We start from the raw sequence: 27,500 nt of genomic DNA, 5'->3' as shown, positions 1-27,500 counted from the left end.
TGTAGACCTCACCTCCATGTCTCTGTGTGTGTAGACCTCACCTCCATGTCTCTGTGTGTGTAGACCTCCCCTCCATGTCTCTGTGTGTGTGTAGACCTCCCCTCCATGTCTCTCTGTGTGTGTAGACCTCCCCTCCATGTCTCTGTGTGTGTAGACCTCACCTCCATGTTTCTGTGTGTGTAGACCTCACCTCCATGTCTCTGTGTGTGTGCAGACCTCCCCTCCATGTCTGTGTGTGTGTAGACCTCCCCTCCATGTCTCTGTGTGTGTGTAGACCTCCCCTCCATGTCTGTGTGTGTGTGTAGACCTCCCCTCCATGTCTGTGTGTGTGTAGACCTCACCTCCATGTTTCTGTGTGTGTAGACCTCACCTCCATGTCTCTGTGTGTGTAGACCTCACCTCCATGTCTCTGTGTGTGTGTAGACCTCACCTCCATGTCTCTGTGTGTGTGTAGATCTCACCTCCATGTCTCTGTGTGTGTAGACCTCCCCTCCATGTCTGTGTGTGTGTAGACCTCACCTCCATGTCTGTGTGTGTGTGTAGACCTCACCTCCATGTCTCTGTGTGTGTAGACCTCACCTCCATGTCTCTGTGTGTGTAGACCTCACCTCCATGTCTGTGTGTGTGTGTAGACCTCACCTCCATGTCTCTGTGTGTGTGTGTGTAGACCTCCCCTCCATGTCTGTGTGTGTGTAGACCTCCCCTCCATGTCTCTGTGTGTGTGTAGACCTCACCTCCATGTCTGTGTGTGTGTAGACCTCCCCTCCATGTCTCTGTGTGTGTGTAGATCTCACCTCCATGTCTGTGTGTGTGTGTAGACCTCACCTCCATGTCTCTGTGTGTGTGCAGACCTCACCTCCATGTCTCTGTGTGTGTGTAGACCTCCCCTCCATGTCTCTGTGTGTGTGTGTAGACCTCACCTCCATGTCTCTGTGTCCTAGGTGGCCGGGAGGAAGGGGTTCCCTCACGTCATCTACGCCCGTCTTTGGCGCTGGCCCGACCTGCACAAGAACGAGCTGAAGCACGTCAAGTTCTGCCAGTTCGCCTTCGACCTGAAGTACGACAACGTGTGTGTGAACCCCTACCACTACGAGAGGGTGGTGTCGCCTGGCATCGGTGCGTCACACACTGTCACTTTACTCCGTAGTGACACAAATGGTGGTTGTGTGTGTGTGTGTGTGTGTGTGTGTGTGTGTGTGTGTGTGTGTGGGGGGGGGGGTTTAAGTTTCAAGTTTCAGGTTTTATTGTTACATCACATTTCACGAGTGTACACGAGCAACATTCTTAGGTTTCGATTCCTGACATCGCAGCACAAGAAAATAAGACAACAGGCATAATTCAAGAAAAAAAAGTGACAATAGTACAGGACGTAATTGACAAATAAGACAGGATACAATTAGCTGTACTACTAGTAATAAAATAGATAGTTCAAGTACTAAAGTGGCTGTGAGCTTAAGGGTTGGCTAGTCCATATACTGTACATGGGGTGTGTGTGTGTGTGTGTGTGTGTGTGTGTGTGTGTGTGTGTGTGTGTGTGTGTGTGTGTGTGTGTGTGTGTGTGTGTGCATCTGTTAGATGTAATGCGTGTGCCATCATTTACATGGCTGTGTTCCGTCTGCATTCTGTCACGTGCATTGTTTACATTTTAGTGCATACTTGAACAAACAACACACACACACACACACACACACACACACACACACACACACACACACACACACACACACACAGATGTAGCAGAATAGGCTTCTTTAAGCTTGGTTTCTGTCAGAGCTGGTTTGTTGTTAACCACAAACTACTGGTGTTTGAAGAGGAAGCTTCTCTTGTGACTAAAACAATATCTCTATCTCCAGGACACAGCCACAGGCCATGCCACAGCAGACAAAACATTGATTTTGTAGAATGTGAATGAATAGTACCGTATTTTCCGCCCTATAAGGCGCACCGGAGTATAAGGCGCACCTTCAATGAATGGCCTATTTTAGAAATGTTTTCATATACAAGGCGCACCGGCTTATAAGGCGCACCGGCTTATAAGGCGCATAGAATAGATACTGCAGTCAAACGTTTGACTGGGGTTGCGTTACGCCCAAGCTCCACCTACTGCGTTGCGTCACCTCTCCATCGGTGTTGTGTCAACTTCCCGTTGTCCAAGCTCCACCTGAGCGTTGTCACCATCAACGTTCTACCTGCTCCACTGTCAAAAATATATATTTTTCCACCTCAAGTATCAGCCGTTCGTCATCCATTTTTGCAACAAGCGTCAAGGACCTGCGGTGATTCACAGCTGACTCGCGTGAATAGCAATTCGCAATAGCTGCAACCACGAGATATAGAGTAGTTAGCTACAAGCATTTTCAATCTGCTATTATCTCTATTAGTGGATTAACCGCTGTGGTGATTTAACAGCTGATAAAAATACATCAAGTAGACTACAAACAGAGCAAAACAACACCAGAAAACAACCAATAGGCTATACAATTATAACCAACAACCAATATGTGACAGCTCCTGGTGAAATGTGCAACGTACTTTGTCAGTTTTTACACATGCTTAAACTGCAGATTGTAAGCTTTCAAATGATGTGTCATACATTCAAATCAGAGAAAGATTGAACACGACAGGCGTGTTCTGACCAAACCACAACAAACGCTGCTAGCGGCTAACAGCTAACAAAACACATCGCTACGAAGGTCTAAACTGTATTTTAATAACATGACAACATACTGGGAGAACATCGACATGCTAAAAACACATAACTACACATAACTAGATGAACACACAGTTCTTGCTTTTGAACACGAGCTAAAACGAAAGTATGTTTACAAATCAACCCTCCCTTACCGGTAGCCTCCGGCAAACGAGAATAATGAATCCAATACACAAATGATAAGTGTTTAGTGATCGTTAAACTGTTGTTTATTATATCGAGTGGGTACTTTAAAACTTCAAGTTGAAAGCACCAAGAATCTCACTTTGTTCCCTCGGAAACTCTGTTTAGTCTTCTTTACTCTTGTGGTGTGGGACTGTGAGTAAGCACAACACCGGTGTTTACTGATTACCGTAATGCTGCAAGCGGTGTGAGTGTCCGAATTGAACAGTTGGGTGAGTACGGCATCCATTCAGAGCACATGATAGAATAACAATAGCATGTAGTGCCGAGAGACGGGAGTCGGAGGCGGCGTATTAAATGTCACAGCTAGACGTTTATTGACAGACATGAACCAGTTGTTATCACACACTTAAAACAGGAACTAAAACTCAGTACCACCCACTTAACCCTCCGTACGGAACAATACTCCCAACTATTAGTTCCGGGGGTGAATTATGTTAACCCACCACAAGCATAGCATTCGCGGAGATTCCAAGATGGCGGCCGTCGTTTACTGATTACCGTAATGCTGCAAGCGGTGCGGCTTTGTAGTTTACCAGTCGTACTGAAACATTGTATTATTATAAAAAAAAAAATATTGGTCATGTAATTTTTACATTTTGATCCATATATAAGGCGCACCGGCTTATAAGGCGCACTGTCGTTTTTTTTTTTTTTGGGGGACTTTTAAGTGCGCCTTATAGGGCGGAAAATACGGTAAATGGAACATGGACAGCACTCCCAATTAATAAGCTTTACATTTTTTTTACGCCAGAACACGTCCATGCATTATAATTTAAACATGTTAATCAGACTTTATAATTTAAACATGTTAATCAGACATTATAATTTAAACATGTTAATCAGACATTATAATTTAAACATGTTAATCAGACATTATAATTTAAAACATGTTAATCAGACATTATAATTTAAAGCATGTTAATCAGAGTGCTGGCCATTTTTCATTTGTCATTTACAATTGTGGGAATCAGTAACATTCTAAAGCAGTATTCCATTTCTAGCAGTCATGCCTTTTACGCTGTTAGCAACACAGCCATGACATGACTGTTATTGCGCCTGAGGTTGTGATTCAGAACGCAGCTAACTGTTTCTACTGTCTCCCCTCTCTCCCTCTCCCTGAAGTTGGTCTCAGCATTCAAAATGCAGGTGAGAAAACATCCCCATTACGTCAGACACTGTCGCTGTACTTCATGGAGTGCATGCTAAGGAACCAGTTGATATTCCACAACAGTCATAAAACAGTCATCAAAAAACATTTTGTTGTTTTGTATTGTTGTTGTTTTGAATTTCTCATGTGTTTGTTTCAAATTTCAGGCACCACGTGTTTTGATACAGGTATGCTGTGTGTGTGCTGTGTGTCTGCTGTGTGTGTGCTGTGTGTGTGCTGTGTGTCTGCTGTGTGTCTGCTGTGTGTGTGCTGTGTGTCTGCTGTGTGTGTGCTGTGTGTCTGCTGTGTGTCTGTTGTGTGTGTGCTGTGTGTCTGCTAGGGCTGGGCAAACGATCAAAATTTCTTTTTCGATAATCGCAAGAATTAACGATCAATTATCGATTAATCGATAAGCTTTTTTTTCATTAAAAAATAAATAAATAAAAATCATTAAAAAAAAACGTTTTTTTTTTTTCCCTTGGGGAAAAAACTTTATTTGTGTTGCTATTGCACACATTCATTCATTCACATTCAAACTAGACACTACAGTCAGATAACAATCCTCTTAAACAAGGCAGTGAGTAGCTTAAATTGTTTAACTTAAAAACACATTTTACGTTATAAATAAAAATATTGAAAATAAGTAACTCACCATAGGAGCAGTAAAAAAAACAGTTACTCACAAATAGGAGGATGACTGAAAACGTTAGTATCCTTAAGAGCGTCCAGCTTAACTTAAATTTAAACTCCAGCGAGAGACTGTAGGCGGCAGGCCTACTGGTTCTTGTTCAGAAAGATGATCATGTTAACATGTTCAGGGGTGAGAGACGAACGCAATCTGGTGACACGTGGACAAACTAATTTCCATTATTATTATTATTAAAAAAAAGAATAAAAAAAAAAGATTATCGAGCAAAATATTTTGTGATCGACCAAGATCCTTATCGATCAATTATCGATCGTCGATCATTGATGCCCACCCCTAGTGTCTGCTGTGTGTCTGTTGTGTGTTTGCTGTGTGTCTGCTGTGTGTGTGCTGTGTGTCTGCTGTGTGTCTGCTGTGTGTGTGCTGTGTGTCTGCTGTGTGTCTGCAGTGTGTGTGCTGTGTGTGTGCTGTGTGTCTGTTGTGTGTGTGCTGTGTGTCTGCTGTGTGTGCTGTGTGTCTGCTGTGTGTCTGTTGTGTGTGCTGTGTGTCTGCTGTGTGTGTGCTGTGTGTGTGCTGTGTGTCTGCAGTGTGTGTGCTGTGTGTCTGCTGTGTGTCTGCTGTGTGTCTGCTCTTGTCTTATAACTCATATGGAATGGTCAGACCACCTCAACACACTCACACATCAACACACTCACACATCAACACACTCACACATCAACACACTCACACATCCACACACTCACACATCAACACACTCACATATCAACACACTCACACATCACACACTCACACATCAACACACTCACACATCAACACACTCACAGATCACACACTCACACATCACACACTCACACATCAACACACTCACACATCAACACACTCACACATCAACACACTCACACATCACACACTCACACATCCACATCCACACACATCAACACACTCACACATCAACACACTCACACATCAACACACTCACAGATCAACACACTCACACATCACACATCCACATCCACACACATCACACATCAACACACTTCACACTGGAGAAGGCTGTCAGATATCAGTCAAGATCCATGCACGCATGCACAGTATACTTTATATACTACGGTTAGGGATGCATTATTTCACCTGAATTCTAGATCTGAACTCTTCCTCTCTCTCTCTCTCTCTCTCTCTCTCTCTCTCTCTCTCTCTCTCTCTCTCTCTCTCTCTCTCTCTCTCTCTCTCTCTCTCTCTCTCTCTCTCTCTCTCTCTCTCTCTCTCTCTCTCTCTCTCTCTCTCTCCCCCTCTCTCTCCCTCACCCCCCCCCCCCCTTCCAGGCCGACTAATCAAAGAGGAGTACATCCACGACTGCATCCAGATGGATGTTCCTCCCAGAATGCCCCTGCAGCCTGAGTGCTACAGCCAGCCTCTCCCCCCGCTGCAGCTGCCCCCGGAGCCCCCCCGCACCCTCCCTCCCATCACCCTGTATCCCAGCATCCCCCTCTCTCCACCAGGTAAGGTGCCTTGTTGTGGGTATACTCGTGGACAGGTAGACCACGCAGAGGGACTCTGTGGCTGTGTTAATCTGAGTCTCTTCTCTTGTCTACAAGCCTATTTACATATTTGTGCATTCAGATATGTTTGAGAAAATACTAATAATTTGTGGCACTAAATTCCCTGGACTGCCTCCCCTCCCCACATTACCCTGGGTGCGCTGTCACACTCTCCATTTTACAGTCATGGCCAAAAATATTGGCAACCCTGCACTTCTGTCAGATAATGCACCACTTCTCTCAGGAAATTGTTGCCATTACAAATGCTTTAGTATTCCCATGTTTATTTATTTTGTTTGCACTGGAACAACACAAACAAGCAGAGAAAACAAGCCAAATCTGATATCATTCCACACAGAACTCCAAAAATAGACTGGGCAAAATGATTGGCACCCTCAACTTAATATTTGGTAGCACACCCTTTGGAAAAAAATAACTGAAATCAATGGCTTCCTGTAATCATGAATGAGTCTTACACCTCTCTACTGGAATTTTGGACCACTCTTCCTTTCCCAACTGCTCCAGGTCTCTCCCATTGAAGGGTGCCTTCTCCCAACTGCTGTTTTGAGATCGCTACACAGGTGTTCTATAGATCTGGACGCATTGCTAGCCACTTCAGAACTCTCAAGTGCATTGTCTTAAACCATTTCTGTTTGCTTTTTGAAGTATGCTTTGGGTCATTTTCCTGCTGACCTCTGACGGAGACCCAGCTTTCTGACACTGGGCCCTACATTGCGCCCCAAAATTCTTTGGTATTCTTCAGATTTCATGATGCCATGCACACAGTCAAGGCATCTAGTGCCAGAAGCAGCAAAGCAACCCCAAAACATCTGTGAACCTCCGCCATGTTTGACTGTAGGAACCGTGTACATTTCTTTGAAGGCCTCATTTCGTTTTCTGTAAACAGTAGAATGATGTGCTTTACCAAAAAGCTCTATTTTGGTCATCTGTCCATTCTGGGACGTTCTCCCAGAATGAATTTGGCTTCCCCAGGTAAGTTTTGACAAACTCCAGTCTGGCTTTTTTATGTCTCTGTGTCAGCAGTGGGGTCCTCCTGGGTCTCCTACCATAGCTTTAGGTTATTTACATAACCCCGGTTCTCTGAGTAGTATTCGTGAGTATCTCACTATGGGAACGCCCCCTGCGTGACCTCATCAGAAGCTGAATTACACTGCGCCAGCCCATTGGCTGGCCCAGGCGACGCTTGTGTCAGGAGGGACGGGACCCTCCGCCTATATAAGGCTTACACACGGCGTCTGTCGTCATTCAAAACAAGCAACCTCTTCCTCGCTTCTAAAGCAAGGAGGGTGGTCCGGTGAGATACTCACGAATACTACTCAGAGAACCGGGGTTATGTAAATAACCTTAAGTTCTCTTTCATAGTATTCGTTTCGTATCTCACTATGGGTATATACTTACTCCCGTATTGCCAGACCTGCCTGCAAAACGACAACTGTCCCAGAATGGACCCTCACACTCTAGGAACTACGTCCTAAGAGGAACCCAAACTGAGGACTGAGTGTGATAGCGTTGGAGCCGTAACATCCAACCTATAAAATCTAGCGAACGTGTGGGGCGAAGCCCAGCATGCCGCCGCACACACCTCCTGAATAGACACCCCTTTAAAGAGTGCCCAGGAGGTCGCTAAACCTCTAGTAGAGTGCTGTCCCTAGAGTCCCCTGGGAAGAACTTTGTACACTCGGTGTACCGAGAGCGCATGGACTTCACCTATGCGCTTAGCCGATGCCAAAGCAAGCAATAGGACCGTCTTTAGCGTTAACACTTTCACCTCCACCTGTTCCAGCGGTTTGAACGGTGGGCAGGAGAGAGCATCTAGTACCGTAGGGAGGTCCCATGAAGGAGCTAACAGCCTAGACGTAGGCAATTTCCTTTGGGCCCCTTTCATAAATTGGTACACCAACGGGTGCTGGCTTATCGACTTTCCACCCAGGCCAATATGACAAGCCGAAATAGCTGCCAAATAGACCTTAACAGTTGAGAAAGCCTTACCCTTCTCAATCAGGTCCTGTAGAAATGACAGAATAACTGTCTCAGAACACTGAAAAGGGACAGCGTGTGACTCTGAGCACCAAGTCTCGAACACACGCCACTTATGCCCATACAACTTTCTAGTTGATGAGGCTCTGGCGCACTGAATAGTGTCGATCACCCCTTGGGGAAGACCCACTAGTGCAAGGTTGATCCCTTCACAGGCCAGGCCCACAGAGACAGTTTCTCTGGGTGGGGATGGAATATCTCCTCCCGCGCCTGGGTTAGCAGGTTCCTGCGCAGCGGTAATTGTCACGGCGGACCGGATAGGAGTTGAAAAATCTCTGCCAACCAGTGCTTACCCGGCCAACGCGGGGCTATCAGCACCATGGACAGATCTCCTTCCATCACTCTGGCTAGAGTCGGGGGAATGAGTGCCACCGGTGGGAACGCATACAGGAGGGTCCTCGGCCACTCGTGCGCTAATGCGTCCACCCCCAGCGGACACTGGGCATTCTCTGCCGTAGCATAAACGTCCACGGTCGCTTGACCGAATCGTGACCAAATCTGTTTCACCACTTCGGGGTGGAGTCTCCAGTCTGCGTACAGTGGGTTGCCCCTGGACAACAAATCTGCTCCGTAGTTCAGAATGCCTGGTACATGGGTTGCTCTCAGCGACCGCATGCGTACACTGCTCCACACTCTCAGTAACTGTAACTGGTGGGACCTCAGCCCCCCCTGTCTGTTTACATAGGCAACGACCGTGGAGTTGTCTGTCCTCACCAAAACATGATGTCCTCTCAACCACGGGAGGACATTTTTCAGAGCCAAGTGAACAGCTAGCAGTTCCAGGTAGAACGTAAATGCGGGTCCCAACCCCCGTTTATCGTTCTCCCTTCGAAAGTGGCACCCCAGCCTCTCAGGGAGGCGTCCGTGGTGATCACTTTTCTGTTCAGGCCAGGTCCCATAGAAACACCCTGTTATGAAACCTGGGTCCTTCCACTGGTGCAGAGCCAGTGCGCAATCCCTGGAGACCCTCACACGACGGTGACCGTCGCGGTGGGGGTCCAGGCCCAGAGAGGCCACCCAGCGCTGGATGCCTCTCATGTACAGGCGCCCCAGGGGTATGGCCACCACAGCGGAGGCCATCAAGCCTAACAACCTCTGGCATTGTTTGAGGGTAACTAGGTTGCCCCTGCGAAACAGCGCTAGAGTCGCGTGCATCGTCTCCACTCTTTCTGGAGACAAAAACGCCTTGGCTCGGATAGAGTCCAGTGCGAGCCCTATAAACGCGATGCGTTGAGAGGGTATCACCATGCTCTTTTCCATGTTTATTCGGAACCCCAGATTCGTTAGGTGTTTCGCAATGACCGCTGTGTGGCGCGCCGCCTCCTCGCGGGAGGTGGCTGCCACTAACCTGTCGTCGATATATGTGGCCACTCTGATACCCCTCTGTCTGAGAGGGGCCACTGCTGCCTCGGTGCATTTTACAAACACCCTTGGGCTCAGTGACAGGCCGAAGGGAAGGACCACATATTCGTACGCTATCCCTTGGAAAGCGAATCTCAGATATTTCCTGTGTGGAGGATATATCGGAATGTGGAAATAAGCGTCCTTCAGGTCGATTGATGTGAACCAATCCCCTGCTCGTACGAAACTTAGCAGGGAAGAGTGTGTCAACATCCTGAATTTGTATTTTCTGAGATGCTGATTCAAAACGCGGAGGTCTAGAATAGCTCTCATGCCCCCCCCTTTCTTTGGGACCAGAAAATACTTAGAGTAGAAACCTCTGTGGGTCTCCTCGAGAGGTACAACTGTTATAGCTCCTTTCTCCCTTAGAATGGAGATTTCCTCCAGGAGAATATTGGCTCGCTCGCCCTGAGCTTGAGAGTACAGTATTTCTCTGAAAGGAGGTGGAGCGACACCGAATTGGAGCCTGTAGCCCCTTCGTAGTGTCCTCAACACCCAGTCTGACTGTGTGCAGTCTACCCATTCCCGCTGATGTGTGGAAAGCGGGCTGACTGGCCACATCGTCACATGCGAGTTGTTGGCGCCCCCTTGTAGCCGGGGCACGCAACAGCCGCTTAGCGTGCCTTCCCGCGCTGCACGTGGTCAGGCCGCTTTCTGCATCACAGCCGTGGGACGGGGTAGTCCCACGGTCTGCGTTATGGCAGAGAAAGATTTGTTTTTCAACATCTTTTATTTGTATGTTTTTCAACATTGTTAACAGCGCCCTTGGCACTCTGCCTGGATGCGCTTGTCGGGACATTTTTAATACATTGTGCATTAACGTGCTTGAGTGACAAACAACTTTGCAGTATGAACAGTCTCTCAGCTTTCCCCCGGAAGGCGTGTGAACACTGACACCGACCGTGGTCTTGCACTCTGTATGGAACATGTCCCACTGAACTTGCTCTGGAACGGAGCTGGGAGGGTACAGAACGGTCAGTGTGGGGGGCCGACTGGACTCGCTCTCCTCCTGAGGAGAGGCTGTCAGATCACCCGCTTCTTCTTCCTCACCGACGCGGCGGCCGGGGGAGGGGGCGGGGATGCCTGAGGTCTGGCCTGGGGAGCCTGTTTCCTGGCCCATGGGTTTTTGGGACCTCTGGGTGCCTGAGGCGCTGCCTGCTGTCTAGCCGCTCTGGGGATCTTGAAAGCAGGGGCCGGGCGAGAGACAGCCTGCGCATATGACTGCCGTGGCTGGGTCATGGGCGCTGCGGGTTGCGCTCTTCTCGGAAGGCACAGCTCCATAGCCTCATCCTCTCTCTTTTTCTCCTCACATCTCTTCTGCATTGAGGTGACTGCTGCACCGGAGAGACCCTCTCTGAGATAGGGGTGTCGAAAATGTCTTCTCTCTCCTTCGCCGACAGGTTGGTGAGACCGAGCCAACGCGCCCTCTCCTGTAGTACCATGAGACCCATGGATTTACCCGTGGCTTGAATGGCCATCTTGTGGAGACGGAGGATGTGATCCGTTGGTCGCTCGTATCTGTGGACTGTTAAGCTTTAACCACCCGCACAGTTGTCGTCAGCTCCAGTGAGAAGCGAGAAGAGGTTTTTGAATGACGACAGACGCTGTCGCAAGCCTTATATAGGCGGAGGGTCCCGTCCCTCCTGACACAAGCGTCGCCTGGGCCAGCCAATGGGCTGGCGCAGTGTAATTCAGCTTCTGATGAGGTCACGCAGGGGGCGTTCCCATAGGGAGATACGAAACGAATACTATGAAAGAGAACTTCCCATTTCATTCAGATGGTGACGGATAGTGAGTATGGAGGGCGGATCGTGCCACATTCAAATGCAATACACACATCGGAATGCAATACATGTGTAACACTAAATACAATGCAAAAATACTAAATACAATGCAAAAATACGGCATATTTGTGCCAAAATGAAATCAATACAGCCGTATTGTATTTGGAGATGTGTGTATTACATTTCGTCATGAGCACATTACATTTCAACATGAGTGCATTGTATTACATTTCGACATGAGCGCATGGGCATTACATTTCGACGTGAGTGCATTTCATTCAAGTGTTGCCACAGTGCTCATTTCCATTGTATTCCGACATCACGGTGCTAATTTGCATTGTATTTCATTCTGACATGAGTTTTTGGCACGGTGGGGGAGGAGCTGGAAGAGACTATAAAAACTGTAAGATCTGTAGTTTGCCATTTCGGCATTTACTGCAATTTTTGCCTTTTGAATGTCCACAGCCACAGCCTGTACTACCGTATTGAATCTCCAGGTAATGTATTTCTGGTGGCACGATCCGCCCTCCATAAGTGAGAGCTGACACTGTTGTACCTTGTGTCTGCAGGTCAGCTTGCATTTGTTTGGAAGTTGATTGAGGTTTTTTATCCACTATTCCAACAATCCTTCGTTGCAACCATTCATAAATGGTTCTCTTCCGTCCACGTCCAGGGAGGTTAGAGACAATGCCATGGGCTGTAAACGTCTTGATGATGTTGCGCACAGTAGACCGAGAACAGAGTAGGAACATTAAGATCTCTGGAGATGGACCTTGAGATTCTCAATGCTTTTCCAAAATGTTGGTTCTCAGATCCTCAGAGAATTCTTTGCTCTTCTTTCTTTTCTCCATGCTCAATGTGGTTGAATCAACATTTCTCTATTTTAACTAGTTGCAAATGTGATTTCTAAATTGCCAGCACCTGTAACTTGCCACAGTTGAGTTTAAATACAAAATTAAAGTAGCATTACATGCTTGAAATACAATTATTTCTTACAATTTTGAAAAGGTGCCAATAACTTTGTCCAGTCCATTTTTGAGTTCTGTGTGGAATGATTTATTTTTTCTGGTAGAAGTGGTGCGTTATCTGACAGAAGTGGTGCCAACATGACTGTATCTGGCAGAAGTGGTGCCAACATGACTGTAAATGACTGACTTAGTGACTTAGTGAGACGACAGGTAGAAATACAGTGTAGGCAGCCATGTAGACAGACAGACAGACAGACAGACTGTCAGACAAGTTGATGAAAACAAGCAAGTGTCTGGATTAAGAAATCCAACTGAAATCTGCTTGAATGTTTGTGAAGCGCCCCTTTGAGTTGGGTGATTCCTCAATAACCTAGTTGTTAAAATGTATACAGTATATCTGGCTGAGATGCACCCTCCCCCCCTCCCAGTGAGCAGCTCCATGATGGGGCCCATGTCAGGGGGCCACGTGGGTGAGGGCCTCCTCCAGATGGCCTCCCCCCAGGGCGTGCCTCCCACACCCCCCCCCAGCACGCCTACACACGGACCCCCGCTGACCCCCCAGCCCCCACCCCCCCTCACCCCCCACAGCCAGGACTACAGCAGCACCTCCAAACACACACAGACGCAGGGCTCCTACCACAGTGAGTAACACACACACACTAGGGATGGACGGTTTCCAATTATTGAAACCGAAAAACCGTCAAAGACTAAAACCGGGGTTTTCCGGTTAACCGGAAAAAGAAAAAAAAAAGAGCGCCAATTTCAAATAATTGAGCCCTACTGCTACAATACACTCATGTCGAACACCATTAAAACACCGTAAGCACAGTCGCAACACATTTAGGCTACTTAGTTTCACAAATATAAGTGGAAAGGCAGACTTTTGTAAGCTACACCATACATGAAAACACATGAACACTTAACACACCAGCTCCGCTGATCCAGGGTGCACGCCTGCACGGAAGATCATCTCTTGGAACAGCGTCTTCATTGAATGAACTGCTTTCTCAATATCTTGGTTCTTAGACAAAGTTTCAGCTGCTGCTCAATGTATTTAAATATTTGAATACTGCTCAATAATCACTGAAATATTAGACTTAGAATTATGCAGTTAACATACTTAAAGCTTTTCATAAAAACCACATGCCGCGAGACTGACTCGTCCTGAACTGTCGTAAGTCAATCAACAAAGAATGCCCCATCAAAATAAAAGTGTCCATGGTAGAGCTGTCAAAATAGAGCTTTCAAAATAAATGTACTAATACAGATAGAGATAAATACAGAACTACCTTTGCGTCACTAAGTGACCGCGTATCTTCTGAGACATGCGTTCTGTCATCACTTTCAGTAGCGCCTTCACACACAGTGGCGCTGTGCACAAACACTCTTGATCCGTATAGCTCTTGTTTTATTATATTGTGGTTTAGTAAATACTGCACTTGGAGTTACATTCAATGCATGATTTGTGCTATAGAACATAAATAAAGTTTGATTGATTGATTGATATCAAATCAAATCACATTTTATTTCTATAGCGCATTTCTCACAAAAGTGACCCAATGCGCTTTACAGAGAGCAGCGAAAATGATCTTATTAAATGTAAGCGAGTAATTGTAAAAAAAACGTTCCTATCTACCAATAACTGAAGGCAACTATCTTTCCCATAGAGTGATTCGTTACCCTTAAATATAATCCCAATTAGATATTAATCCTCAGTTATTCTTCACAACTGACCAAACCTCTCACTCATTGCGCGGCAGATTCAGACTGTATGTGTTATTTTCACACACGACAAACATGTGACATGTTCCAGTTTTATTCTTTGAACAACATAGAATATACAATAGAATAGAAAACGTAAACAAAAACATCTATAAATATAAATACAAACGAGTGCAAATTGAGTGCAAGCAGGTAAAACAATTGTGCAAAGACATCACGGATCACATTAATTCTAATTCACAACGGCTTATTAAATAATAATAATAATATAGAATAGAATAGCAAACGTAAATAACAACATCTATACATATAAATACAAACGAGTGCAAATTGAGTGCAAGCAGGTAAAACAATTGTGCAAAGATATATACGGGTGATTTGTTTTTAGATGGCGACGTAAATTCGAAGTATTGCCATCTTTGGCTACCACCTTATTCATGCAGTGTCGACACACTGCCTCGTCCACGTTTGCTGGCTCACCTGTGTCATTTGGTACGAAACCAAAATGAGTCCATACAACAGAAGTCGTGTTTTTCTTGAACACCAACTCGTTCTGTTTTTTTTCTCCTCACTCTCTGCTCTGAAGAGAAGCTGTCACGTGACCCGTCTTTTTAGACATGTCATTTATTTATGTCAAGTTATAACAAAGTTATATAAGTGTTTACAAAATCACTTTTATAGCATCTTCAACCACACACTCTTGTACACACTCTAGGCATGTACTATATAGCAATCTATGACATTTTGATAAAATGTTAAAAAACATAATATATATATATAAAAAAATAAAAATAAAATCCGGTTTCAGACGGTTTTGATAAAAAAACGTTTCTATTTTTATAAACCCCGGTTTTCGGTATAACCGAAAAACCGTCCATCCCTAACACACACACACACACACACACACAAACACACACACACACACACACACACACACACACACACACACACACAGACACACACAAACACACACACAGACACACACACACACACACACACACACAGACGCAGGGCTCCTACCACAGTGACACACACACACACACACACACACACACACACACACAGACGCAGGGCTCCTACCACAGTGAGTAACACACACTTACAGACGTAGACTCCTACCACAGTGACACACACACACACACACACACACACACACACACACACACACACACACACACACACATACAGACGCAGGGCTCCTACCACAATCACTAACAGGAACTGCTGTTCAATTGAAATCTGCATCCATGAGGCAGAAAGAAAGTCTAGCCTTGGATTGATATGTGTTCATTGTCTCACTGATTATACTGATCGTGTGTTCTGGCTAGAAATCCAGATATTAGATTTGATTGAATAGTGCTCATCCACACTGATGTAGTCCAACATAGTGTACCTGTTCCATTCAGCTGACTATGATACTCATGTTGCTCCTTTGTTAAAGCATTGTCCAACCCCTTCTGTTTCCAGCCACCTGGACAGGCACCAGCACAGCATCCTACACCCCCGCAGGACCCCAGCAGAATGGGCGGGGCCACCAGCAGCCTGCACTGCACCACCCCAACCACTTCTGTATGTCAATTATCTGTGAAACCGGCCAATCAAAAACAGATCTCACTGCCCATAGAGCCCTGAAGCGAGTGCCGTCAGATTGTCATTTGTTGAATTTGAAGCTGAAAATCCCATCCAGATTCTTTCTAAAAAGCTAGTATCAGCGTTGTGTAACATGTAGGCTTACAGTTTCTTGTCTATTTTCTTGTCCGATTGACTAGCGTTTGATTAGTCCTTGTATTAGCTATTTTTAATCTGTAAAATCTGTAATCTATGTAAATTAGTTGTTGTTGATTTTCAAGACTTTACTTAATCATTGAAGAAAAAGTCACCAGAGCCAAATTTGTTAATTGGAAAAGAAAACATAAAAACTAAACACAACACCCATATGTAACAACACTTATATGTAATACAACACCTACTGTATATGTAACAACACCTATATGTAACAACACTTATATGTAATACAACACCTATATGTAACACAACACCTATATGTAACACAACACCTATATGTAACAACACCTATATGTAACAACAACTATATGTAACAACAACTATATGTAACAACACCTATATGTAACACAACGCATATATTAGAAATATACAGTATATATATATATATATATATATTTGAAAGAATCCTGATGGGAAAAGTGGGATTTGGGGTTTGATCGGTTCACAGACTGAATATATATTCTGTATATTTAGATTATTATATGTGGTGGACACCAATATTGAAAGTCTATATTGATAAAATAATATTTATATATATACACCCATTTAGTACTTTATTAGGAACACTATATTAATACTGGGTAGGCCCTCCCTTTCAAAACTGACTGAATTCTTGATGGCATTGATTCCACAAGATATTGGAAACATTCCACTGAGATTCGGGTCCATGATGTCATGATTGCATCACGCAATTCCTGCAGATTTTACAGGTTCACTTTCAAGCTGTGAATCCCTGTTTCTACTGTTCTATTAGATTCAGATCAGTGACTGGGAAGAACACTGAACTCATTGTCATGTTCATGAAACCAGTTTGAGACAACTTTTGCTTTGTGACATGGTGCTGGTACTTGCAGCATTATCATGCTGGAAGTGGCCATTAGAAGGTGGGTACATTGTGGCCATGAAGGGATGCACATGGTCAACAACAATACTCAAAATAGGCTACAGCATTCAAGCGATGATTGGTTGGTATTAACAGGCCCAATATGTGCCAAGAAACCAGCATGAATGAGAAGATGGACAGGTGTTCCTAATAAAGTGTTTGGGTGAGTGTAAATGTGACAGCAGCTGGTGAAACCAGGAACAAGTCGCCGACCAATCAAAATGTTCCGACTTTTATTCTGATAAATGTTAATACATTTTAACGTTGTTGATAATCAATGACACACTCGCTAGTCAGGCCAAAACATTGCAATGCAATGGATTGGTTGATTAATCCCCACTGCTACCTAGTTAACTATAACACTACTTTACATTGTTAGCAGGCTCACAAAACAAGCTGTGTTAGTTGACAAGCGATGTGTCATTGATTTTCAACAACGCTGAAATGTATTTACATTTTTCAGAATAAAAGTATGAACATTAAATCGGCTGCCGACTTGTTCCCAGTTTCATCAGCTGCTGTCACATATGTATAATATTACTATTTTGTTATTGCAAAATTCCACACCTATATTGATATCTACCAATATTGTATACATGTATGGATACTGGGGCTCATAACTAGTTCATTAATATGGGAAGTCAGTTGGATGTGTTATGCCGGGATCAGACTACACCAATTCAGACAGATTTCGACACGATTTTGTTGTCGGCAACACATTTCCAGCAATCACCAAAGTTCTCTCTGAAGGACAGACAGCCCATACTGTCCTCTCTCTGAAGGACAGACAGACAGCCCATACTGTCCTCTCTCTGAAGGACAGACAGACAGCCCATACTGTCCTCTCTCTGAAGGACAGACAGACAGCCCATACTGTCCTCTCTCTGAAGGACAGACAGACAGCCCATACTGTCTCTGAAGGACAGACAGACAGCCCATACTGTCCTCTCTCTGAAGGACAGACAGACAGCCCATACTGTCCTCTCTCTGAAGGACAGACAGACAGCCCATACTGTCCTCTCTCTGAAGGACAGACAGACAGCCCATACTGTCTCTGAAGGACAGACAGACAGCCCATACTGTCCTCTCTCTGAAGGACAGACAGCCCATACTGTCCTCTCTCTGAAGGACAGACAGACAGCCCATACTGTCTCTGAAGGACAGACAGACAGCCCATACTGTCCTCTCTCTGAAAGACAGACAGACAGCCCATACTGTCCTCTCTCTGAAGGACAGACAGACAGCCCATACTGTCCTCTCTCTGAAAGACAGACAGACAGCCCATACTGTCCTCTCTCTGAAGGACAGACAGCCCATACTGTCCTCTCTCTGAAGGACAGACAGCCAGCCCATACTGTCCTCTCTCTGAAGGACAGGCAGACGGCCCATACTGTCCTCTCTCTGAAGGACAGACAGACAGCCCATACTGTCCTCTCTCTGAAGGACAGGCAGACGGCCCATACTGTCCTCTCTCTGAAGGACAGACAGACAGCCCATACTGTCCTCTCTCTGAAGGACACACAGACGGCCCATACTGTCCTCTCTCTGAAGGACAGACAGGTTTTTATGCATCAATCGATTCCTCTTGTGCGTCTTTATCGCATTAATTTACGAAAAGGACGACTCTCATGTATAGGTGGAAGGGAACATTGTGAGCACGTAAAATGTGAGTCTCTCACAACGGCTTTGCATTGATGAAACCAGGTAGGATGAACGCATAGTTCGCTGTCCATTCCTCTTTAAATGCCCTGTTTTCACCGTCAACTTTCCTCTTTAGAACTTTGGAGAGTGACATTATGTTTCTCTTGCTAGCTAGCAGGTTTAATGTTTAGCTAACTTCACCCGGCACGCAAACAACCAATCCAATAATAATGTGACCATGTAAGTCTGGGAGGAGGGGGAATAATTATCAGAATAAAAGTATGTTAAATAATTATTAGAATAAGTTAGGCTGCGCTACATCGTCAGTCCACACATTTATTATTTAAAAATATGGAAAAGGGTGAAACTACGTTTCAACGTTGTTGAGAATCACAACACAAACTCGCTAGTCAAGTCAAAATACTGCAACGCAATGGATTGGACTGCTACCTAGTTAACTATAACACTACTTTACATTGTTAGCAGGTTCACAAAACAAGCTGTGTTAGTTGACTAGCGATGTGTCATTGATTTTCTACTACGTGGAAATGTATTTACATTTTTCGAAAGAAAAGTCAAAGCATTAGAACGTGTCACATTTTTAAATTAAGCAATATCACACTCGAGGTCGTGCTGTTATACTGAATATCAGCACGGCTGTGATCGTCTTCGGTACTCGGCCGCATTGATATTGCTTTTATACAACAGTTCTACAGCGCGATTTATTAGTTAACAGTAATAAGCGACAACATATTATGATTTGTTTGTTTATTTAATCATAAAAATAAACAAAAAATAGTTCCGCAACTGAACTTCAAATGGACTGTTGCCTAGTAACCTGAACACAAACATGTAGTCTAATTAACGGTAATTTAGTAGAACATCTGTGCGGCGGAGTGATACATATAGTTAAAAGTCCCAGTGCTGTTATACTGTATATCGTAACTCATGGAATGCCTCTTGTCCAATCAAATTACTTGGTCGGAACTAACTGTTGTATAACAATCAATTACTTAAATTAGCCTTTGATTATGTTCTGGCCCGCTATCTAGTGGCTCAGAAAGAAATTGGCCCAAGGCCAACTTGCCGACCCCTGCTCTAGACTGTCGTAGATCAGATCTTTATGTATGTGGTGTGCTGGTTTCGCCATATCGGAGCACACAATACGATCAAAACTGTTCAATCCATGATTTTTTATCTTCGTGTGTGTCAGATAAAAAAAATCTGTTAAGATTTAGAAAATCTTTATGTGTGTACCAGGCTTAAGACACGGCAAGGATTTACGGCACTATGATTGTATAATCTGACTTGGTGACCGTGAAAGACCCAACGTTGTGTAGTCTGACCCCGGCATTAGTTGTTCATGTTTGATTAATGGAATAAAAAATGCTGGTGGTTAAAAAAGGACGTGTGGTTAACACTATAACAGCCGTGCCTTTTTACCTACTAAAAGAAATGACCCCCTCTTTACAATGCTCAAGCTGCTATTTACACACAACGACCACTAGTTGGCCGCTTGTAAATTCTCCTGCTTCCTACACAGAAAAACTGCAAAATAGCTTTATATTAGCTTATCCTGATGTGATATTGAAAATGTAAGGATAGTGGGTGGTAGAACGCACATACTGTATCTAGGAAAAGTCATGAAAGGAGGGTCCTGAAATTTGATCGAGTGCAAAGATATAAAAACAAATTTAGTTTTTGCTGTTCTAGTGTTAAAAAAGGACATGTGGGATGTAGACGTGTAGACGTAGGATAACTGTTGGTCGGGAGGGTTGTTGGTCGGGAGGGTTGTTGGTACAGAGGAGGGGATGGACGAGTGTAAACTGACTGCTCATTTCTTCCTAAAGGGTCTCAACAACATCACAGTGCCCCTGCATTTCCCCAGCCTGTCTCCAACCATCCAGGTACGCGCACACACACGCACACACACACACACACACGCACACACATACACACACACGCACACACACATACACACACACGCGCGCACATGCACACACACGCGCACACACACACACTCACATACACACACGCGCACACGCACACACACACACGCGCGCGCACGCAGACCTATGCACACACATGAGCGCACACACACACACACACACACACACACACAGCACACTGCACACAGCACACTGCACACAGCACACAACACAGTTTCCATTGTACACCCTCAACTGACTAGTTGAAAGCAAAGGATTTAAGTTGGTGTGGAAATAAAATAAAGCCCAGTCTTGCCATTAGGCAAGTGGTAGTAAATATTTTCATAGGCGAAAGACTTAAATTGGTGTGAAAATAAAATAAAGCCCAGTCTTGCCATTAGGCAAGTGGTAGTAAATATTTTCATAGGCAAAGGATTTAAGTTGGTGTGGAAATAAAATAAAGCCCAGTCTTGCCATTAAGCAAGTGGTAGTAAATATTTTCATAGGCGAAAGACTTAAATTGGTGTCGAAATAAAATAAAGCCCAGTCTTGCCATTAGGCAAGTGGTAGTAAATGTTTTCATAGGCAAAGATTTAAGTTGGTGTGGAAATAAAATAAAGCCCGGTCTTGCCATTCGGCAAGTGGTAGTAAATATTTTCATAGGCGAAAGACTTAAATTGGTGTGGAAATAAAATAAAGCCCAGTCTTGCCATTAGGCAAGTGGTAGTAAATATTTTCATAGGCAAAGGATTTAAGTTGGTGTGAAGATGGGAAACAATCAGTCTCTCCGAGGTGGAGAAGGTTGCGCTAGAGAGCGCAAACAATGTTTTACCTTTTCTTTTTAGTGTTTTCTTTTATATTCATTCTATGCATGTACTGTATATGTTTTTATATATGTTTTTATATTCACTTTATGTTCTTATTCCTGTTGTAAAGCACTTTGAGCTGCATTTCTTGTATGAAAGGTGCTATATAAATAAAGCTTTACTTACTTACTTACTTACTTACTCATTACCTGCAGCTCAGCAGCTGTAACAGCGTTATGAGGTTTAAATATCAGAAACAGCCAAAACCATAGACGTGCCAAAAGTTTGTAACGTCATTAAAAAGGAAAGAAAGCACAGGTGAGCTCAACAATTTGTGGATGAACTTCTAAAGTGGATGATGAAGAATGCTCACTACAATAAAATAAAATAAAAAAGAAGTCAGGAGCACTCTCTAGGAGGTAGATGTGAAGGTGTCAGAGAGACTACCCTATGTCACCAGCCCAACTACAGAGGCAAGGTGCAACCCACTACCGGTAGTTATCCTCAAGAAGTGTTTGCTAATAAGTACCTAAAAGCCGGCAGAGGTCTGGAAACTGTATGATGTCATACAGTAAGACAATGACCCCAGACATTATAAGATTCTCTTAAAGAACCTCCAGGCGACTCGGAAGAACATTGTTATATCTGGCCCTCTTCCATGTTATGGGAGAGGTGATGGTAAGTGGAGTCGTCTTTGCTCTCTCAACAAATGGCTGAGAGAGCTATGTATGTCAAAAGGGATCCTCTTCATTAATAATTTAGATTTATTCTGGGAGAGACCAGGATTTTTCAAGCGCTTACATCCCAATTACAAAGGTGTTAGATTATTATCAGGAAACATAGAAAATGGTGTGGCTCTATGACTAGGCCTGTCTCCCTCAGAACCAACATGTGACTCTGGATAACTCAACTTTGCACTTTGTAAAACATTTATAATTAATGATCTGATTGTCGATAATATGCTTGATTTTATGTGTCTAACAGAAACATGGCTTGGTTCTGATGGAGTTGTCTCTCTTATAGAAGCAAAGAAATATTTATTTTCCCAAGTTACTAGAAAAAACAAGAAAGGAGGTGGATTAGCAAGCGTATAGTGACAGTTTTAATTGCAAACAAATTACTCTTGGAGATTTCTCCACTTTTGAACATCTAGCTTTATTACTTAAAAATGATACTCCTATTCTCATTGTAGTGATATATCGCCCACCAAAACCATCCCCAGTATTTCTACAAGAATTTTCTGATCTTTTGTCTATCATATCAACTGACTATGATAGGTCTCTATTGGTTGGTGATTTTAATTTTCATATAGATAATGATACCAAATCTAGAGATTTTATTAATCTATTATCTTCCCTAGATTTTACTCAGCATATTACAGAGCCTACTCATAACAAAGGCCACACACTAGATCTAGTTATTTCAAAAGGATTGAATATTTCTGTGTCCTCTGTTCTAGACATTGCTGTATCAGATCATTACTGTATTTTCTTTAAGGTAAAGCTAAATATGAAACAGAAGAATGTGGACCGCATTGTCAAAAAGCGATGTTTAAATTCATCTGCAAATTAAAAGTTCATGAGCCTTATGAATTCACTCTCTTCACCTTGCGAAATACTCTTGATAGATAACTTAGTAGAGAGCTTCAACAACAAATTGAGAACTACCCTTGATATTATAGCTCCAGAATTTTTTTTAAAAAGTGTCATCAAAACACAAAGCACCATGGAAACATGAAGAACTCAGCCAACTGAAAAGAAACTGCCGTAAAGCAGAGCGCAAATGGAGAAAGTCTAAACTACATATACACCTTGACATTTTTAAAAAACAGATCTTTACATATAATAGAGCAATGAAGTTGGCTAGACAAACCTACGGTATTTCTCTGATATAATTTCTGAAAACAAAGGTAACCCCAAAGTGCTTTTTTCAACCATTCATCGTCTGATTAACCCTTCAGTGGTTGCGCCTGTTGGATGTAATGAATTTGCTACATTCTTTCAAGAAAATATTTCCATTATAAGATCAGAAATATCATTAGAGAATTAAAAATCTAATTTGGTACTCCCAGATGAATTAAGTATGCCTATTGCTGTCATGGATTCATTTGAGCTTGTCCATACTTTAAAAACAGTTGTTTCACAAATGAAATCCTCAACATGTTCACTTGATCCAATCCCAACATGGTTCTTCAAAAGTGTTTTTGACTGTTTAACTGACAATGTATTAGAAATTGTGAACTGCTCTCTATCAACTGGCATCTTTCCCACTCCCCTAAAATCTGCCATTATAAAACCACTACTTAAGAAAGGAAAGTAAAATAATTCTGTTCTCAGAAATTTCAGACCAATATCTAACCTTTCATTTCTAAGTAAAATCCTTGAGAAAGTGATTTTCAGACAACTTACTGATTTTCTTCGAAGTTTCAATCGGGTTTTCGTTCTAACCACAGTACTGAGACTGCATTAGTAAAGGTTGTAAACGATGTCAGACTTATCATAGATGCTGGTGGTGTATCAGTTATTGTCTTATTAGATTTGAGTGCTGCTTTTGATACAGTAGATCACACTATTCTAATACATTGTTTAGAAAACGGTGTTGGTCTCTCAGGACTTGTATTAGAGTGGTTTAAATTATCTAGCTGGTCTGTCTCTGTCTCTCTCTGTCTCTCTCTCTCTCTGTCTCTGTCTCTCTCTCTGTGTCTCTCTCTCTGTCTCTCTCTCTCTCTGTCTCTCTCTCTGTCTCTCTCTGTCTCTGTCTCTCTCTATCTGTCTCTCTCTCTGTCTCTCTCTGTCTCTCTCTCTGTCTCTATCTCTGTCTCTCTGTCTGTCTGTCTCTCTCTCTGTCTGTCTCTCTCTCTGTCTCTCTCTCTCTCTCTCTCTGTTTCTCTCTCTCTGTCTCTCTCTCTCTCTCTCTCTCTCTCTGTCTCTCTCTCTCTCCCTCTCTTGTCTCAATTTTCAATTTCAATTTCAAAGGGCTTTATTGGCATGGGAAACATACATTTACATTGCCAAAGCATGTGAAGTGTGAAGATAAAAAACAAAAACAAAAAGAATGTAATGTACATACATGTACATACTAGAATGAATAAATATATTACATACTAGATTACAAATAAGAGAATAATATTTAGAATAAATAAATGAAATAAAACTTATTTCAATTCTTATGGTGGTTTTAGCCCATTTGATGTCCATTTTCTATCACAGCAGCTAACAAATCTTGCTGCTGTGTTTGCACATTGCTGTACCTCACCCTGTCTCTCTCTCGCTCTGTCTCTCTCTGTCTCTTTCTCTGTCTCTCTCTCTGTCTCTCTCTCTGTCTCTTTCTCTGTCTCTCTCTCTGTCTCTCTCTCTCTCTCTCTGTCTCTCTCTCTGTCTCTCTCTCTCTCTCTCTGTCTCTCTCTCTGTCTCTCTCTCTCTGTCTGTCTCTCTGTCTCTCTGTCTCTGTCTCTCTGCCTCTCTCTCTCTCTCTGTCTCTCTCTGTCTCTCTGTCTCTCTCTCTCTCTCTCTCTCTCTCTCTCTCTCTCTCTCTCTCTCTCTCTCTCTCTCTCTCTCTCTCTCTCCTTGTCAGGCCCAGAGTTCTGGTGCTCCATCTCCTACTTTGAGATGGACATCCAGGTGGGGGAGATGTTCAAGGTTCTGGCCAACTGCCCCGTGGTGACGGTGGACGGCTATGTGGACCCCTCAGGGGGGGACCGCTTCTGTCTGGGCCAGCTCAGCAACGTGCACCGCACCGACACCAGCGAGAGGGCCAGGTCAGTACTGTCTGTGTCTGTACCTCCACCACATACTGACACCAGAGAGAGAGACGGGTCAGTACTATCTATGTCTGTACCTCCACCACATACTGACACCAGAGAGAGAGACGGGTCAGTATTGTAGTAAAAGCTCCCTGGAGAACTGCTCCATCTGTAAAGACCCAAAAAGAGAATGTCGTCAAGCAGAGCGCAGATGGAAAAAACAAACCTTCAAGTCCATTATGATATCTATAAAGAGAATCTTCAAAACTATAACAGATATAAGAGAAATAAGAAGCGCCGGGCAATCGTTTTTTCTCTAAGATCATAAAGAATAATATAATAACGCCCACATCCTTTTCAAACTGTTGACAGACACAAATCCCACAGCATCCATTGTCAGGAACTTCTCTCGACTAGACTAGTAAATGCAATGAGTTTGCATCCTTTTTTAACAATAAAATAGAAGCCATTAGACAAGTCATTAGTTCCTCTGTGTCAGGCATGGAAAAACATTAACAATCCCAAATAGGGCTTAAAATAAAAATTTAAATAAAATAAACTACTGTATGTCACAATTTAACACCATCGACTACAAGACTCTAGATGAAATCATGTCACATCTTAAACCATCCACCTGTGCCCTTGATGTCCTGCCAACAAGTAAAAAATAAATAAAAACATATTTAGCTGCTTGGTGAGTGAATTAATACAAATAATCAACACTTCCCTTTCATCAGGAATTTTTCCTGAAACCCTGAACACTGCAGTTATACTTATTTACTTAAAAAAGAGCAGCCTAGACCCATTTGTACTGAACAACTACAGACCAATATCAAACCTACCCTTCATAGGGAAAATAATTGAAAAGGTTGTCCACAAACAACCTAGCAACTATTTGATTCTAAATTACCTCTTTGATGACTTTCAATCAGGCTTTTGCCCCCCAGTACATAGCACTGAAACAGCCCTTATTAAGGTCCTTAATGACATTGACAAATGATGACAAATCTCAGTTTTGGTATTACTAGATCTTAGTGCTGCTTTGGTCACTGTAGACCATGACATTCTAATAGATAAACCAAAACATTGGGTAGGACTTTGACTTTGACACTGTCCTAAATTGGTTTAGATCCTACCTACAGGGCAGAAACTACTGTGTCTCCATTGGCAACTTTGTATCAGACCAAATTAAAATGACGTGTGGAGTTCCCCAAGGATCAATGGCCCCCATCTATTCAATCTCTACATGCTTCCACTAAGCGGATGACACTCAAATCTACATAGCCCTCTCACCTAATGACTATAGTCCCATCGACAATATCTGTAAATGCATTGAACAAATAAACAATTGGATGAGACAAAACTTCCTCCAACTAAATAAGGATAAAACAGATAATTGTATTTGGTGCACCTGTCGAAAGACCGAAAATCAGTGCCCACCTTGATTCTCTCTCTCTTCAGACTAAAAACAGGTAAGAAATAACAGTTTCAATATTTATATTTATTTATATTTAAATACGTAGCTCACTTCCACATGATCAGATTGATTTCATTTCTCCTTTATTCACGTTCGTCCCATTGAGATACGAATCTCTTTTTAACTCAAACCCAAGATATGCACAGAAGCAAATAAAAACCACAGTGTTGTTTCTAGGTTACTGTTCTCAGACCACTTACAGATTCCTACTTGGTTTCCTACACGCCGCAACGTCCAGTAGTGGCTCATGTTGGACATCTCTGTGGAAAACATTAGAATGTGGGATCAGATGTGAAGCGGGACATGGTGTCTCTCTTCTCCTCCGCCTCGTATGTGATGATGCTCTCTGTCGTCTTTGCCAGGTTGCACATCGGGAAGGGGGTGCAGCTGGAGTGTCGGGGGGAGGGGGACGTGTGGATGCGTTGTCTTAGCGACCACGCCGTGTTCGTCCAGAGCTACTACCTGGACCGAGAGGCGGGGCGGGCGCCTGGCGACGCCGTCCACAAGATCTACCCCGGGGCTTACATAAAGGTACCCCTCTATCTCTCTACCTCTACCCCTCTACCTCTCTACCTCTACCTCTACACCTCTACCTCTACCCCTCTACCTCTACCTCTACCTCTCTACCTCTACCTCTCTACCCCTCTACCCCTCTACCTCTCTACCTCTACCTCTCTACCTCTACCTCTCTACCTCTACCTCTCTACCTCTACCCCTCTACCTCTACCTCTCTACCTCTACCTCTCTACCTCTACCCCTCTACCTCTACACCTCTACTCCTCTACCTCTACCTCTCTACCTCTACCCCTCTACCTCTCTACCTCTACCTCTCTACCTCTACCCCTCTACCTCTACCCCTCTACCTCTCTACCTCTACCCTCTACCTCTACCTCTCTACCTCTCTACCTCTACCACTCTATCTCTCTACTTCTACCCCTCTACCTCTACCTCTCTACCTCTACCCCTCTACCTCTACCCCTCTACCTCTCTACCTCTAGCCCTCTACCTCTCTACCTCTACCCCTCTACCTCTCTACCCCGGGGCTTTCATAAAGGTACCCCTCTACCTCTACCCCTCT

The 27,500-nt window shown here is 43.7% G+C and overlaps 1 protein-coding gene across 1 annotated transcript in view; it reads left to right on the top strand.

The window, feature by feature from the left end:
• Nucleotides 1-27,500, top strand: part of LOC308166761 (mothers against decapentaplegic homolog 4-like) — a gene marked incomplete at both ends in the record, with an annotated part of 47,815 nt that overhangs the window by 11,583 nt on the left and 8,732 nt on the right. Inside the window, 8 exons of the mRNA XM_080541086.1 lie at nt 942-1,116; nt 4,019-4,042; nt 6,012-6,188; nt 12,867-13,079; nt 15,628-15,729; nt 20,320-20,376; nt 24,777-24,960; nt 26,785-26,953. Of these exons, the coding sequence (XP_080397212.1) occupies nt 942-1,116; nt 4,019-4,042; nt 6,012-6,188; nt 12,867-13,079; nt 15,628-15,729; nt 20,320-20,376; nt 24,777-24,960; nt 26,785-26,953 (1,101 nt within the window). The remainder of the gene's footprint in view (nt 1-941; nt 1,117-4,018; nt 4,043-6,011; nt 6,189-12,866; nt 13,080-15,627; nt 15,730-20,319; nt 20,377-24,776; nt 24,961-26,784; nt 26,954-27,500) is intronic.

Source organism: Nansenia antarctica, assembly GCF_963989245.1.
Source record: "Nansenia antarctica genome assembly, chromosome: 10".
Classification (NCBI taxonomy): domain Eukaryota; kingdom Metazoa; phylum Chordata; class Actinopteri; order Argentiniformes; family Microstomatidae; genus Nansenia; species Nansenia antarctica.
Note: the sequence above shows the minus strand (reverse complement) of the source record. Positions and strands in the feature narration are given on the sequence as shown.